General features: G+C 39.8%; 1 protein-coding gene across 7 annotated transcripts in view; it reads left to right on the top strand.

The window, feature by feature from the left end:
- The window catches only part of ptk2aa (protein tyrosine kinase 2aa), a 373,012-nt gene that overhangs the window by 341,437 nt on the left and 13,802 nt on the right, over positions 1-17,773 (top strand). For all 7 annotated transcript variants that reach the window (XM_052023866.1, XM_052023870.1, XM_052023869.1 and 4 more), the window contains 3 exons: positions 11,343-11,405; positions 12,205-12,244; positions 13,003-13,109. In XM_052023866.1, coding sequence (XP_051879826.1) covers positions 11,343-11,405; positions 12,205-12,244; positions 13,003-13,109 — 210 coding nt within the window. The remainder of the gene's footprint in view (positions 1-11,342; positions 11,406-12,204; positions 12,245-13,002; positions 13,110-17,773) is intronic.

The raw sequence follows: 17,773 nt of genomic DNA, 5'->3' as shown, positions 1-17,773 counted from the left end.
CAGGCAGCAATCCAGAGATTACTACCCTGTGTGATTATGATTCACAAGTTAGGGTTATTGTCCCTCATCTTTATCTATAGTCCTGGTCTTCAAGATTAAAAGCACTTTGCTTATGTTGAATGATACATTTAATCTTGTTAGAATTGAGATGCTGATCCCTTTGTCTTTGACTGAGCTGATGAGTTTTTAAACTTTTGGTCGAGTATTCCATCATACTTCATGGTTAAGCTGCATTCATAGTTTATTATGGTGCAAAGTAAATATTTAAGACTGATTTTTTTTACTGTAAGTACTTAAATACAGTACACAGTGATCAGAAAGAAGAATGGAGTCTGGCATTTTATTGTCTGTATGTTTCTGGACCCTCCCGCACTAAACGATATCTATAAACTATATCTGCCACTAACAAGGCAGTTGAAATATCTTGGGATTTAGGATTTCTGGCTAAAACTGACAAAAGGTTCAAATCAGCAATTTACTTTCATCATATTTGATGCTTTGCTTTTCAAAAATTGTTTAATTTTTCATAAGTTGAAAATGCTCTGCAGGTCAGGCTGCATCTGTGGAGAGGGAAGCAGGTCATAGTCTGAATTGTTAACTCTCTTTCTCTTAGACGCTACCTGACCTGAGTATTTCCAGCATTTTTTGTTTTATTTGAGATTTCCAGCAGCTGTGATATTTTCCTTTTGCAATTTTTATGTACTTCAGCATTAAATATATAAGTTTTTAGTCAAATTAAATTAAAACATATCACTGCACTATTATCATTGTTTGTTTTTGGATTACCAGTGACATTGAAGAAAATTTTCAAAAGTCATCCGAGCATTAAATCCTTGTTTAAAAAAATACCGCTACAATGTGTTTAAACATCATATGGTTTTAATTGAATGGATAAAACATCAGTTAGTAATTGAATTGAGGACTTGCATGCATGATTTCTTCCCAAAAGCCAAAATTAGAATTGGGTGGTACAAAATGTTCATTAATTCACCACCATAGATGCAGATTCATGACCACAAATGCCCACAGAGCTCATTCCTGATTTTTGCTGTATTGTTAGGGCTGTGGAAGCAGTGACTAATGGTGCTTGAGCTTGACCATGGAATTACAAGGATGAAGTAGATGATAAATCAGACTTGCTTCTTGGAGCCTACAAGTTTAAGAATAAATTTTCAGAAATATGGTAAATAATCTACCATATCCAACAGCTTTTCTGCACAAGTTGCCTTTGAAAGAAAACTCAGAGCTGTTGCAAGGAACTGTAATAGTAACTAAAAGGTCAGGCGGGACTGCGAAAAGCTTTGTTGTTGAGGTTAATTTTGGAAATTTTTTCAAAGCATAAAAGGTAGAGAGATGGGAGATTTTAGGAAAAGGATTTCAGGTTGTAAGAGGCAGGAGTCATTTTCTGTATTATAAATTTGTTAGTAATGTTGAGATTTATAATAAAGAATTATAATTGTATTTTATTGTTTGTTATTGCCATCTCAAGTTCCTCTGAGGTGGTATTGTTGGGCCTCCTTTTTGAATGATGGTTGGCTTGTTTTCCTTATAAACTTCAACACAATAGAACAACGTGCTAAACCAGTTAAAATCTGGTATGTTGATATGGAGCTGGAGCTGGGTAAGGCGAGGGGGTTCCTTTCTCTGGAGGATATTATCAAACTAGCTAGGTTTATCTGAAAATCCAACAGCTTTATGGGCATACTTACTAATTATGAGTGTCGTATAGAAGTGCTAAGTGGATGATCCATCTTGGCTTTAACTGAGATTCGCACCATCAGTCTTTAATCAATTTGATTCATTCCACATGAAGTCAAGAAATGGCTGAGAACACGGGTTACAGTGAAGCCTACGGAGACAGGCAGTATCACAGCTGTAGTACTGAAGACCAAGCTCCAAAACTAAATGTGCTTCTAGCCAAGTTGCTCCAGCACATTTACAACATTGGCATCAACCTGAAGATGTGGAAAATTGCTCAAGTGTATCCTGGGTAAAGCAGGCCAAATCCAATCAAATCCGCAAAAAGCAGGACAAATCCAATCTGGCCAAATACTGCCCAATTAGTCTACTTTAAATCATCAGTAAAATGATGGAAAGCAGTATTTACGTGCCAATGGCCAGTTTGGGTTTCACCAGGACCACTCAGTTCCAGATGTCAGTTCAAACCTGTACAAAAGAGCTGAACATAGAACAGTACAGCATAGGAACAGGCCCTTCGGCCCAGGGTGTTGTGCTGAACTAATTAAAATAGTAATCAAATGCCCAACTAAATTAATCCCTTCTGCCTACACGATGTCCATATCCCTCCACTCTCTGCACATTCATGTGTCTATCTAAGAGCCTCTTGAACACCTCTATTGTATGTGCCTCCACCATCGCGCCCCCCACCCCTCCACCCCCAGCAGTGCATTCCAGGCACCCCCCATTCTCTCTGTAAGAAAAAACTTGCCCCGCACATCTCCTTTGTACTTACCCCCTCTCACCTTAAATGCATGCCCTCTGGTAATAGATATTTCAACACTGGGAAAAAGATGCTGGCCGTCTTCTCTATCTATGCCTCTCATAATCTTATAAACCTCCTTCAGATCTCCCCCTCGGCCTCCGCTGCTCCAGAGAAAACAACTCAACTTTGTCCAACCGCTCCTTATAGCACATGCCCTCTAATCCAGGTAACATCCTGCTAAAGCCTCCACATCCTTCCTATAATGGGGCGACCAGAATCGAATGCAGTATTCCAGATGTGGCCTAACTAGGGTTGTATAAAGCCGCAACATAACTTATTGACTCTCAAACTCAATTCCTCGACTAATAAAGGCAAACATGCCATATGCTTTCTTTACCACCCTATCAACCTGTGTAGCCACTGTCGGGGAGCTATTGACTGCTCAGCAACTCCTCAGCAAATGAAGTTGTTCATGCCTGCACCATTCTGGCATGGGTTGATAAGAGGCAAGCAACAACAGTTCCAGAGAAGTGACAAACTTTCTCCAACAAGAGAGGTGCTAACCACCTATTCTGGACATTCAATGGCATTATCATTGGTGAGTTCCCAACCATTCTCACCCTGGAGATCACCATTCATGAGAAACTCAACTGGATCAGCCACAAATATATTGTGGCTATGAGAGCAGATTAGAAGTTGGATGTCTTGCCATGCGTGACTCAACTCCTGGCACACTAAAGCCTTTCCACAAAGCAAAGTCAGAAGTGTGATGGAATAATTCATCTAACCCCATGGTGTCTATAACCAAGATGAACCAGGGCGGCAGGTGCACAGAAATATCACCATATGCAGGTTCCTTCCAAGTTGCAAAAATTCCTGATTGGAAATATATTGTTATAATCTTCATTATCACTTGTCTAAATCCTTGAACACCTTACCCGCAAGCATTGTGGGAGTACCTTCACCAGAAGGACTGCAGTGGTTAATGTAGGTAGTTCACCACAACCTTCTCATGGGCAATTAGTGATGTGAAATGCTGGCTTTGCCTACTTTGCTGAGTACCCAAGATATAAGTAAATTATTTTTTTTTAAATTTAAGTTTTCCGAGTTCTCTTTTAACAGCATTGACAGCTGATTCAATCTGGGGGCAGAGCTTAAATGACTTTAAGAGCATTTCAGTTGAGCTGATAATCAGCAATGGCTGTGATAACTGGCTTTCTTGAGGAAGTAAATTCAAGGGAATTGCTCGAGTTGAGAGCTGGTTTAGTAGCTGGGAAACTGGTGAGCATGAATGTTGAGTAGCTTTACAGAAATTTCAGGCCAATATGTGCTCAAATGTCAAGTCTATAACTTCATTATTCAGTAGAAAATTTAGGTTTTGACTGGAAATCTGAAACTAGAATAGTATTGAGCGCAAGAGTTGGGATGTCATTGTTACAGCTGTACAAGGCGTTGGTGGGATCGCACTTGGGAGTATTGTGGGCAGTTCTGGTCACCATACAATAGGGAAGATGTGATTAAGCTGGATGGGGTCCAGAAAAGACTCACAAGGATGTTGCTGGGACATGAGGTCTTGAGTTATAAGGAGAGACTGAGACTGCTTTCCCTGAAGTGAAGGAGGCTGAGGAGTGACCTTGTAGAGGTTTATAAAATCATGAAAGGCATAGATAAGATGGTTGGTCATTGTCTTTTTTCCAGAGTAGAGTTTAAAACTAGAGGGCTTAGGTTTAAGGTGAGAGGTGAAACACTTAAAGCGAACCTGAGGGGCAAGTTTTTTCACACAAAGGGTGGTGGGTATATGGAATGAGTTGCCAGAGGAGATGGTAGAAACAGGAACATTTACAATGTTGTCTTTTACATTTGGAGAGAAACATGGTTAAGAATGATATGGGCCAAATGCAGGCAAATGGGACTGGCTTAGGTAGGCACCTTGTTTGGCATGGACGAGTTGGGTTGAAGGGCTTGTTTCCATGCTGTATAACTCTGACTTTGTGACTAAAAACAGAAAATGCTGGAAACACTGAGCAGGTCTGGCAACATCGGTGGAAAGAGAAACAGAATTAACATTTCTGATAGAAAAGGCTCTTCTCCCTTTCTCTTTTCTTAGAAGCTGCCTGACCTACATTTTCTGTTTGGGTGCCCTTGAATGACCTTTTCCTCTGAATCAATACAACTATTAGTAAATCAAATACAACTATATTTCAGCTGAATGGAAATGTACCATTAATGTCATAAGATCACAAGACAAGGGAGCAGAAGTAGGCCATTCAGCCAATCGAGTCTGCTCCAAAGAAAGGGGAAAAAAGAAAAAGAAATGGGAAATTGGGGGTGGGGGGGGACAAAAAAAAACACTATTCCAACCCCAATTTCCGGCCTTATCCCCATATCCCTTGATACCCCAACTAATTAGATATCTACCTATCTCCTCCTTAAACACCTCCAATGATCTGGCCTCCACTGCTGTACATGACAAGGAATTCCACAAATTCACCACCCTCTGGCTAAAGAAATTTCTTCTCATCTCTGGTTTAGACCTGTACCCTCTAATTCTAAGATTGTGCCCTCTGGTCCTGGACTCACCCACCAAGGGAAACAGCTTGGCCACATCTACTCTGTCCAGTTCTTTGAACATTTTAAATGTTTCTATGAGGTCCCCTCCCATTCTTCTGTACTCCAGTGAGTACAGTCCAAGAGCCTACAAATGCTTATCATATGTAAGCCCTTTCATTCCGGGAATCAACCTCGTAAATCTCCTCTGAACCCTCTCCAACATCAGCATATCCTTCCTAAGATATGGGGCCCAAAACTATGCACAGTATTCCAAATGAGGCCTCACTAGTGCCCCGTAGAGCCTCATCAACACTTCCTTACTTTTATACACTATACCTCTTGAAATGAATGCCAACATAGCATTTGCTTTCTTTACTACCGATCCGACCTGGTGGTTAACCTTTAAGGTATCCTGCACGAGTACCCCCAAGTCCCTTTGTACTTCCGTACTTTGAATTTTCTCTCCTTCTAGATAGTAATCTGCCCGTTTATTTCTGCTTCCAAAGTATACAACTGCACATTTCTCAACATTGACTCTTATCTGCCATTTCCTTGCCCATTCTCCTAAATTATCTAAGTGTCTCTGCAACCTTCCTATCTCCTCAATACTCTCTACTCCTCCACCTATCTTGGTGTCATCCGCAAACTTAGCCACAAAACCATTTACTCCATCATCCAAATCGTTAATGTACAAGGTAAAAAGAAGTGGACCCAACACCGACCCCTGTGGAACACCACTAGTAACCGGCAGCAACCAGAACAAGATCCTTTTATTCCCACCCTTTGCTTCCTGCCAACCAGCCAGTGCTCCACCCATTCTGTTATCTTGCCTGTAATTCCATGACCTCTCATCTTACTAATCAGTCTCTTATGTGGCACCTTGTCAAAGGCCTTTTGAAAGTCTAAATACACAACATCTACCGCCTCTCCCTCATGCACTCTACCTGAGATTTCTTCAAAAAAACTCCAATAGGTTGGTCAGGTAGGATCTTCCCTTCACAAAACCAAGTTGGCTAGGACCTATCTTGCCTTGCACCTCTAGGTATTCCATAACCTCATCCTTGAGGATCGACTCCAATAACTTTCCCATCACCGACGTCAGACTAATAGGTCTGTTATTTCCTTTATGCTGCCTCCCACCTTTCTTATACAGCAGAACTACATTTGCGACCCTCCAGTCCTCCGGAACCATGCCGGAGTCTATCGATTCCTGGAAAATTATCACCAATGCCTCCGCTATCTCTAAAGCCACCTCCTTCAGAACCTGGGGATGCACCTCATCCGGTCCGGGAGACTTATCAGTCTTTAACCCATTTAGTTTTCCTAGCACCTTCTCTCTAGTAATCTTAACTGAACTCAGTTCCATTCTGTGAGACCCCTGACTAACTGGTATATTGCTGATGTCCTCCACAGTGAAGACCGATGCAAAATACTCATTTAGTTCTTCTGCCATCTCCTTATCATCCATTATAATCTCTCCCGCACCGTTATCAATTGGTCCTGTATCAATCCGTGTCTCTCTTTTACTCCTTATATATTTTAAAAAACTCTTAGTATCCTTTCGAATGTTATCTGCCAACTTCCTTTCATAATTCATCTTTTCTTTCCTAATGACCTTCCTAGTTTCTTTCTGCAGGTTTTTAAAATTTTCCCAGTCTTCTGTTTTCCCACTGATTATTGCTTCCTTGTATGCCCTCCCTTCGGCTTTTATTTTAGCCTTAACCTCTCTCGTTATCCACATTTGTGCCTTTTTTCCATTCAAAACCTTTTTTCTTGGAATATATCTATCCTGCATTTTCCTTATTACTTGTAGAAATTCCTTCCATTTCTGCTCCGCCGTCCCTCCAGCTAGCTTACTCTTCCAATCAACTTGGGCCAACTTCTCTCTCGTACCACTGTAATTTCCTTTGTTCCACTGAAATATCAATACAGCAGTTATCAGCTTCTCCTTCTCAAGTTTGAAACTGAACTCAATCATATTGTGATCACTAGTTCCCAATGGTTCCTTTACCTTTAGTTCCCTAATCACCTCCGGTTCATTACACAGCACCCAATCCAAAACAGCCGATCCCCTGGTGGGCTCATCAACAAGTTGCTCCAAAAAACCGTCCCGTAGACATTCCACAAACTCATTCTCCTGAGATCTACTGCCTTGCTGGATTTCCCAGTCCACCTTCATGTTAAAATTCCCCCATAATTATCTTCACGTTGTCACTCTGGCACACTTTTTCTATTTCAAACTGCAACTTATGGTCCACTTCCTGACTGCTATTAGGGGGCCTATATATAACTGCTACTATTGTCCTTTTACCCTTGCTATTTCTTAACTCCACCCATAAGGATTCCACCTCTTCTGTCCTTCCTTTCTATTGATTTTATATCATTACTAACCATCATGGCCACACCTCCCCCTCTGCCTACCCGCCTATCCTTCCTATACACTGTGTACGTTGTAAGATCGGTCGTTGCTCAGAATAAAGAGTGAACTGCATTTGTTAAGAAATGATTCTTTCTAATGATAAATTGCAAATTACTGTCAAAGTTACCTAGCATTCAAAGATCTTTTAAATTATTTTTTTCTGTATATATCATGGCAGCCAAACTAAAATTTGCACACAGACCTTAATAGCTTTTGGCACTCTGCCTGGAAAATAAACTATGAAAAACATCTTCAACAATTGTAACTCTCTGCTGCATCTGTAAATGTATATTAAAGTATCCCTTACCTTTTGTGAGGTTTTCACATGTTCCTCATTACCTATATCCCTGCTATCTCCAGATATGGTGAAATGAAAGGCATTGATTTTCAATGTATATTTCTAAAGACACTACAGCAATAATTAAACAAGTTCTAATTTGCTGTGACTGTAAATTAAATCTGGAAGTGTGAAATTTGGGAACAACATGTGAAGTACCAATGGAAGAGTAATTATGCCCAACTTCTCCCTATTTGGAAATGGCATGTCCAGAAATGCATCTGTGCTGACATGTTATCTTGGCAAAATGAGATGTTGTCTTATGTCTGGAATGTGTGGTCAAAACTGCTAGAAGAGATCTAAGATTGGAGAGATGTTTGTTGATACAGGGGAAAGAAAACATCACAGCATTAATGATGCTTGTAATTGTTCCATTAAATTGGAGCTAGATAATTTTTTTTCAGCTTGGTGTGTTTGGATTCTTGTAAGTTTGCTGTTTCTGTTTTTGGAGATGAGATAAAAAGTAAATTAAAATATAATTTCTTGAAGGAAGTTAAACATAAAAATTACTCAGTACAGTAAAATTCTGATAATCCAGTACTCTCGTGACTTCAAAGGTGCAAGACTGGCAGATTTTTTGTTTCTATCAATAGCCCAATACATTTCAGAATCATTCTTTTAAAATGTTACACTGTAGTATTCTGAATTTTCCAGTGAACCCGGTTACTGGACCCATAATTGAATGTTTGCAGTACTCCATGTTAATGGGCTCTCAACTCAGTTGAGCCAAGGCTTCGTAGCATCTTGTGCACACTTGTGACTCCCAAGGCTTAGCTTTAAGTGAACTTGGATCTAAACTTACTGGACTCAGACAAGTAAGCACCTGAGCAGAGAGTGTACTTTTAATATTGAACAGAAGTTCTTGTTTGATTTCTCAGATTTTGTTTCATTGAATTTTTTTTGGGTCAAGTGTGCCAAAAAATACTTAAACTGTTGGGATACTACCATTCCAGTGAATATTATAATGGGAGTTTCCAAAATGCTTCAGTCACAAAATAATTGCTTATAGTAAAGGCCCAATGTAATTGTTACAACTGAATTTTAAGCAAAGGTTAACCCTGCTTTACTGTTGAACCATAACTGGGTTTCACTCTGAGGCCACAAGTCCTCCTCCAACCCAGAATATTGGAAATAAAGAAACAACTGAGCATTGGTATTGGTTTATTATTGTCACTTGTACCAAGGTACAGTGAAAAACTTGTCTTGCATACCGTTCGTACAGATCAATTCATTATACAGTGCATTGAGGTTGAACAAGTTAAAAACACGAACAGAATACAAAGTAAAGTGTCACAGCTACAGGGAAGTGCATTGCAAGTAGACAGTAAGGTGCAAGGTCAAACAAGTCTATCTGTTCAAGTCCACTGGAGACAAAGTTATAGATGCTGCCTTTGAAGATGTAACTATTGCCAGTAGTTCATTTGACACATTGTGCACAAAATATAGAACTCTAATGGCATTACAGACTGCAGAGGTATGGAGTGATGAGTATATTTTGGTTACTTTGTGGGTATTACAATGATTTGTAGAATTTTGCTTCATATTGCATAAATGGAAAAGTCTTAAATCTTTGGTATATTCAATGAGCTTTTGTTAGCAATATTTAGGTAATCCTTTTAATGCATTGCCACATTTGCTGTGTCCACCAGCACTAATGAAGCCACATTTCAATACAGACACATGTAAAAATTACTCCAGAAGGAAGAACCTATATTTATTTAGTGTTTCATAAAGTCCTTTGGCCATTCAAAAGTACTTCACATCCATTTTACTTTCTGGACTGTTGCTACTAGGTGATACATCAATATACATTGAGATCCCAGAACATGCAAATGATGTAAATGATAAGTTAAAAGGCTTTTTGTTTCCTTGATTAGGCAAGAATGTTGAAGATTTGGCATTTGGAGTTCTCTACTTCCATCCTAGTGGTATCAGGCATTCTCTAAGTTCACCTAAATGTATGGTTAGGCCCTCAGCTCAACATCTCGTGCCAGCATCTCTGACATTTCCATTGGTTCTCCATGGCAGTGATATCTGACACAGTTTAATGAATGAAAAGAGATATCTTGTATTTCATTTAAAAATGAGGCAGTTTTCTTCTCTTTTGGTATTACTTTTCAACTTGGCAGTATAAAAACTTAACCGCTACAAAGCCATCGACATACTTCTAAACATTTATGGTCGGGTCAGTACTCGAGGATCTTACACAGACTCCAAAATTTCAATATAAAATCATTTTCCTACAGAATTAAGTATGAATGATATGGAAATATATCCCTTCTTTGTGTAGATTAACTCACTGTCATCAGAAATAGCTGAATTATTTTTCTATCATCTTCACAAATCTAATTGTGTTCCTCATACCTCCAAAAAAATTTCTGCTTCTGCTTCCCCTCACCTCAGCCCCAACCCCTGTCATTTCACCTCTTTCTCCCTTCCAGGACCTATTATTGCAGCATTGGCCATAATTGATTCAGCTAAAAACGGTAGGTTATATCAAGATACTCAAATAGTATCCAAGACTTGCCTCTTCAATTCAAATGAAGCACAAAGACCAATTTCATTTGCACCTCAATGTGATCTTTAGTGCTTTTCTTTCTGCTCAGAGCATTGAATTTCTTTCTATAGAATGGATGGGTTGGAGCTTTAGTATTGTTTTAGACTTCGGAATGTAAGGGATTAAACGTAATATAAAATAAACTATTTATTTAAAGCAGCTTCCAAAATGTGCAAATATACAAGCATACACTTTCAGAGAAGGAGTTGGACACACGGCCCCTGGAGCTTCCTCCACCCTTTCTCTAAGATTGTGGCTGATCTGAATGCGACCTCAGATCTGCTGTGGAGACTTCTTATTCTGCTTGAGTCATTCTTGACTGCATAGCTTGTATCCCTCTAAAAGTTGTGTTCATGTCAGCACTTTTTGTTTAGGGAGGAAAAGATTTTGATCCAAATAAAGACGTTTGTCACAAACCAAATATTTGAAGTATGAGTTTAGAGAACACAAATAATAAATTACAAACACTAAAGTTCCCATGGGGATGAGGCATGGGACAAATTGATTGCAGACTGTTACAGACAACAAAAAATGTTGTAGAATTTATTTTGCAAATGCCTGTTTCTTTCACTGGATTTTTAACTTCACCGTTCCCACATTAATGAAGTAAAGCACCACCATCGCGTCCAAGTAAACAGGACCTTGAAGTATTGAATACATTTCATGAGTTTACTTTTAAAAGGTCTTGGTGCAGTGTTTTCTAAGTTGTAGTTGAATGCTTTTGCTGCATTGCTAGAGCCAAGTACATGTAAGCCTTCCTCTGACAGGAAACTGGAATTAATGCATGTTATTTCTGATCCTGTGTATGTAATTTCTGCTGCGGAGAGCAAAAGGGCTGCTCTGTCGTTCCTTGACAAATATTATCGTAATGGAAGTTTTCATGGCCTGTGTTGGAAAATTGGTAAAGTAACTACTTTGACATTGAATTGTTTGCATTAACATTTTATTAAGTCAATTTCACTGCAACTTGCATGAAAAGGGGACTTAGTTAACCTGGATATCCTAATCGCTGTATTTTTTATTAATTCTCTTACAGAAACCTGATCCAAGATCCATGAGAAATAATGTTGATCGAGATGATGGAGGTCTTCTTGATCCAGTAAGTTTTTGCGACATTCTAACAATGGCACAAGTCGACTGCCTTATGAAAGCTGTGACCTGTTTGCATTTTTAATAGCAGATGGCTTCTTATTTAATCCTAAATTAAGAGTATGATATGAGGTTTGCTTGAATTGGCAAATGCACCGAGTGAATTTAACTTAAGTTTCTATTGAATATTGATTCAAAATCAAATCTGTCATGCGAAATAATAGAAATTCTCCTGTAAATCAATTTTGCCACTTACTCTACATTTACATCAGCATTTCATGCAGAAAATCCAAAATTTTGACACTTTTTAATTTAAATGAGTATATCAATTTTATTGTATTCTGCAAAATCTTTTAATTTTTGGGAAACCTCAAAGTGCTTGATGGGAATCTCTAGTGGTCTAACACATCAGGTCAGTGTGCCAGGAAAATGATGGGAACTGGACCCAAAGTTTCCTGAATTGTTGCCTGGAATATTCTAGGGTGGCTTCAAATGGTTCCAATTGCATCACTTTCTGGCATCCACTGTTTATCTGGTCAGAGTGGTAAAGGTGAAAAGCAAACTGCTCACCTCTTTTTTTTAAAAAAAAGTGACTCAAAGGTGGAAAATAAAACCAGTGAAAAGTATGCAAATTTTTTTGGTGTTTATAGAGCCGTAAGAATAATTTTCAGTCCTGTTTTTCAAGAGCTTTAATTAAAGACCAATATATCAAAAGTTCAATTCCATTTTAAGTTTGTGACCGCTCATGTATGTGGACTGGTTATGGCAAAGCCTGTATTTTCATACTTTCCTTTTCCCTTTCTCTTTAGACTGGTAACCAACATATCTATCAGCCTGTAGGTAAACAAGGTAAGAACTGAAATAGACCTTTCAGTTATGCTCAGTAAATGTTAAGAGATTTTAGAAGGAAATTTTAATAGCAGTTTTGAATCCTGCATTCTTACAGGGCTTGACAGATTGAGTGCAGCGTTGCTGTTTCCCCTGGCAGGGGTTTCTAAAGACAGAGGTTACAATCAGAGAACAAGGGGTTGGCAAATCATATCAAAGATGAGAAGAAATTTCTTTGCCCATGTGGTAACGATGTTCTGCTCAAGAAGGCTATGAAGGCTTGATCACTGAATATTGTCAAGACAGATTTTTGAATATTAGGGAATCTAAAGGTTAAGAGGTGAGCTCAGGAAAGCGGCACTGAGGTAAAAGATTAGCTCAAGGTTCTATTGAACAGAGCAGGTGCAAGAGGCCAAATGGCCTACTCCATCTTCATCTTGTGTACTTTTGTGCTGCACCTGAGAATCAAAATTACATCCGTGGTCTGATACTGCGGTGGCCTAGAATTGGTGGGGTGCCTGGAAGTGTTTAATTTCTTTTTGAAGGCTAATGCTAATGAGACTAGGACATCACTAGACCTACCATGATGATGTCAGAGTAGACGAAAGATGCATTTCATAGGACAGGTATTTAAAATCGTATCTGGGAAGTATCCATACTGCAGTTTGTGAAGTGTTTCTGATTGTGTATCCTTTATCACACATTTTTTCAGACTTCTATTCATCAGCGTCATGATAATGTAGTAAGGGTTTTGTTCTAATGTACTGTTGTTCCAATAGAGCATGCAGCACCACCAAAGAAGCCACCTCGACCTGCAGCACCTAGCCATGGAGGAAGTATCGCCAGCCTTAATAGTCCAATTGAAAGTTACAATGAAGGAGTAAAGGTTAGCATTAATATAAAAACATGCTCCATGATGGTTTTGCTAGCGATGTCCACATCCTGTAAAAATGAGTTTGTAAAGAAAATTAATGACCCATCTGAGAAAAATTATATAAATCTTTTGTTTGAGACAATGGCTTGAGTAAGAGTTAATTGTCTTCAAAGGCTAGAGGAAAATCCTTCTGAAAGCTTCCTTTAGTAAGGAATCAAAGGGGTTTCTAACACTTACAATTGTGTGTTTTTCAACAAAAGCAGTAAGTGCTAAAATTGCACAGTGAGCAGTAGGAAGATGAAAACTGACCATCAGAATTGCTCCTTTTGTAATCTATCAAAATACTTCCTTTTTTTTAAATAATATGCATTGCTGCTGAGAACCTACATTCAGTGTGATTTCTCAACTTCAAAGGCAGCCCTCAGAATAGAGGATGACTTGCTCCCACTTCAGTTCTCTGGGTTCTGAGGTGGTGGATGAGGCCAATGATGACAGACTTTGCCTCAGGTGGGCCAGCTGGTGTTTGGTGGGGCAGTGGATGGGCTTCTGTGTGCCGCTGATGAAAAGACTTGAGTTCTCGATGCCATCCACGATGACTTTAAGAGCATCGTTGAATTGTTTTCTCTGTCCACTGGGTAGACTCTTGCTGTGACAAAAGTTCAGCATCATTGTACTATGGGAGTCTGGTGTCAGGCATGTGAATGGCATGGACTGACCACTGGACCCAATTGGCTACAATTAGGGCATGAATGCTGGGGGTGTTAGCCTGGGAGAGGGCACTGACATTGCTTTACTGGTGGTGCATCTCTAGTACATCTTCAAGCATGAGAAGCATACAGGAGCACAGGGATTACTGGTGCTCAGTAGACCACGAGCTTTTTACCAACTTTGAGGTCTTGATCTCTGAACATGCCTTTGATGGCCAAAGGTTGAATGGCACATTCAAGGCAATGGTAAATTTCATTATCAATTGCTGCCTTCATTGAGAGATGATTCCCAAGATATGGGACATGGTCCAGGTGTTCCAGAGTCTCGTCATGGACCTTTATTGTCAGAGTATTGGTCAAGGGCTTTTGTTTTGCAGACGTTAAATGTAAGGCCCATTCTCTCGTGTCCTTCAATGAATAAGTTGAAGATAACTTGAAGATCAGCTTACGCACATGAACATATGCAAGTGTTGTCTGTGTGTTGCAGCTAGATGATGAAATTTGAGTGACCTTGGTTCTGGAATGAGGTTGTATAGATTGAACAGTTATGCAAGTCCTGTAGATTAGTTCCCTTCCTTTAGGGAGCTTATTAGAGGTGGAGTGTTGTGTCAAGAAGAATTGTGAAAAGTACTGGAATGATAGAGCAATGGACACAAAATGCTGGAGTAACTCAGCAGGTCAGGCAGCATCTATGGAGGGAAATAAACAGTCGATGTTTCAGGTCGAGACCCTTCATCAGGACCGGAAAGGAAAAGGGCAGAAACCAGACTAAAAAAGGTAAGGGGAAGGAGCACAAGCTGGCAGGTGATAGGTGAGTCATCTGCTTATATGCCATTATGTAGCAACATGAGATGGAGATGTGCATCTGCAGGCAGTTGAATTGAGAGAAGGATGCTCAGATAAAAACAGAAAATCCTTAAATTGGGCGCTCCAGACTCACGGACACTCCATGGCGTCTGTTGTTTAAGGGTCATAAGGTTGTCTGTGAAGAACTATCTTTGCAGTCTCCTGGAAACCTTCAGAGTTGATTTTCTTCATTGGGACCAGGCTGATGAAGATAACAGAGCGGTTTAGGTGGTGGTCAAAACAACCTAAAAGTGACCTGTCTATTCCTACCCTTTGTTTTCTGCTCATTAACCAATCCTCAGTCCAAAGCAGCATATTATCCCCAATACCATGCATTCTAATTTTGATTAATAACTTTTTTCATTTATTTTTGGGTTTCTGGTTATTAATGCCAAGGCCATTATTTATTGCCCTTGTGAAGGTAGTGGTCAGCTGCCCCCTTGAACCTCTACAGTCCTGGTGAAGGTATGTCCACTGTACTGTCGGGTAGTGAGTTCCAGGATTTAGACCAGGCAATGAAGGACCAGTATCTGAGTCATTGTGGTGTGCAGTGGAGGGGAACCTACCAGTGGTGGTGGTCCCATGTGTCTGAATATTGTCAGCCTTCTTGGGAGTTGTTGGAGCTACACTCATCCAGGCTAGTGAGGAGTATTCCATCATGCTTCTGTAATGCCTTGTCGGTGGTGGAAAGGCTTTGAAGTGTCAGGAGGTGTCACTCGCCACATGATACCCAGTCTCTGAGCTGAGTTTATGGCCAAGGTGAGTTTCTGGTCAGTTGTAACCCGCAGGATATTGATATTGGGGACCTTAGTGATGATAATGCCTTTGAATGTCAAGGATAGGTGGTTAGACTCTCTCTTGTTGGAGATACAAGAGACTGCAGATGCTGGAATCTAGTGCAACAAACGATCTGCTGGACGAACTTGGCGGGTTGAGCAGCATTTGTGGGAGGAAAAAAATTCTCGATGTTTTGGGTCGAAATCCTGCATCAGGACTGAAGGTGGTCATTGCCCAGCACTCTTGTGATACAAACATTACTTGTGTGACACTTTATTGAAGACCTTCTGAGAGTCCAAGTATGCCACATAACTGGTGCACCCTTCTCTATCCAGTTTGTTACAATGATAAAATCTAACATATTAATCAAACATGACTTCTCTTTATTAAATCTATATGGAGTTTGACGGTCCTATTATTATATTCTTATACTGTTATTCTAAGAGATTCTAGCATTTTTGCTGCCAATGGTGTCAGCCAACAGGTCTATATTTCCTGTTTCCTTCCTCCCTCTCCTTTCTTAAAATGTTCAGTGCCATTTACTCCCTTTCAATCTGCTTGAATCTGTGGAATTTTGGAAGATAACTACCAGTGCTCCCACTATCTTCATAGCCACCACCTTCAATACCTGAGCTTGCTAGTTATCAGGTTCTAGAAGGTTATTGCCACTTTGTCCCATTACTTTCTACAGTAACTTTTTTTTTACCCCTGGTAGTTTCTTTGAGCTCCACCTTCAAACTAAACTGCAGTTTTCTACTGTTTCTATGAGGGTTCAATGTCTTCTGTAAAGACACTCAAAATATTCTCAGTCACTTCCTTATTCCACAATATAATTTTTCCTGCCACAGAATGAATGGATCCATACGATCTTTATCTCATCTCTTCCTTTTCATACATTGTGTAAAAGCATTTACAGTTATTTTTGTTTCTGCAGACTACTTGTGTATTCTACTTTCCCTCTTTTTATCTGTGCCTGAGTCCTTTTCTGCTGAATTCTGAAATATTCCTAATCCTAAGGGTCACTTTTTGTTGACAACATTATAAGTTTTAACCCTTCATCGATCATCATATTTAACTTGCCTAGATAGCCATGGCTGGACCACTTTTCATGTTGCTTTTTTGGTGTTAAAGGTAGGTCGGATACAGCTTTGGTGTATTTTTGGCAGGTGGTGTGTGGAGGAGAGAAGTAGAAGAACAACAAAAGCCAGAGCTCACCGGGTGACAAAAGTCACAGAGGGTAAAGTAAATCAGAAAAAAAGGGGAAAAAAGGATAGATTGCCAGGTTGATTGCACGAGTGATAATCAGGGTAAATCTAGAATGATCAGAAAGAAGGTTTTAGAAAATTGCTGTAAGAATAAATTGGCACAAAATGGACGATGTCTTTTACAAGCTTTTAACTAATAATGTGTGGCACAGGGAAAATTTGGTCCAATTAGGAACCAAAAAAGAAATCAAAGCCAGAGGCAGTTGGCATGGTAGATGTACTAAATGAGAACTTTGCATCTGTCTTCACCAAGGAAGTAGGTACTGCCAAGCCTATAATTGAAATCCTAGATAAGCTAAAACAAAAAGGCAGCTGCTAGAAGGTCCAGCTACATTTAATGTAGTTAAATTGCCAGATCTGACTGCGTTGTGTCATTGGTGATTAGGGAATCAATGTGTCATAAATGTGGAGTACTGGCTATAATCTTCCAGTCTTTTCTTGATTGGAATGGTGCTGAGGACTGCACTCTGGTGGGGGGAAAAAGGTCCTGTTGATTCAACTTGATCATTGGGGATAAGCTTAAGCGAATTGCCAGACATCAAAGGATACTTGCAGCCCTGCAGCAGACAGTAAATCCAGACAGCTAGTCTCCCAAATGGGCTGCACATCAGTCAGGTGTTCGTAAGTGGAGAAGACCTGTACTCCCCAAGGTTCAGGACTTGAACTATTGCTTTTCTAAGTACATTATTGACTTTGACTTGGGTGTAAAGGCAACCATTTCAACATTAGCATATGGCAGAAAACTTTAAAGAGTGGTAAATAGTGATGTGGATAGTAATTGACCAAGAGGATATAGAGAAGCTGACGTGTTATGCAAACATCTGGGAGATGAAATTTAACTCAAGCCCTTCAGTTCAAGCAATACCCTTGTGAATCTTTTCTGTTCCATCTGTAGCTTAATCACATCTTTTCTGTAGTGTGGCAACCAGAACTGCACACAATAGTACAAGTGCAGCCTAACCAATGTTTTGAACATCTGTAAAATGACATCCCAACTCTCATCAACAATGCCTTCGCTGATGAAGGCAAGTATACCATATGCCTTCCTCACCACGTATACCTGTGTTCCCATTTTCAGGGA

This window comes from Pristis pectinata, chromosome 9 (assembly GCF_009764475.1).
Source record: "Pristis pectinata isolate sPriPec2 chromosome 9, sPriPec2.1.pri, whole genome shotgun sequence".
Taxonomy (NCBI): domain Eukaryota; kingdom Metazoa; phylum Chordata; class Chondrichthyes; order Rhinopristiformes; family Pristidae; genus Pristis; species Pristis pectinata.
This window is presented reverse-complemented; position numbering and strand designations above follow the sequence as displayed.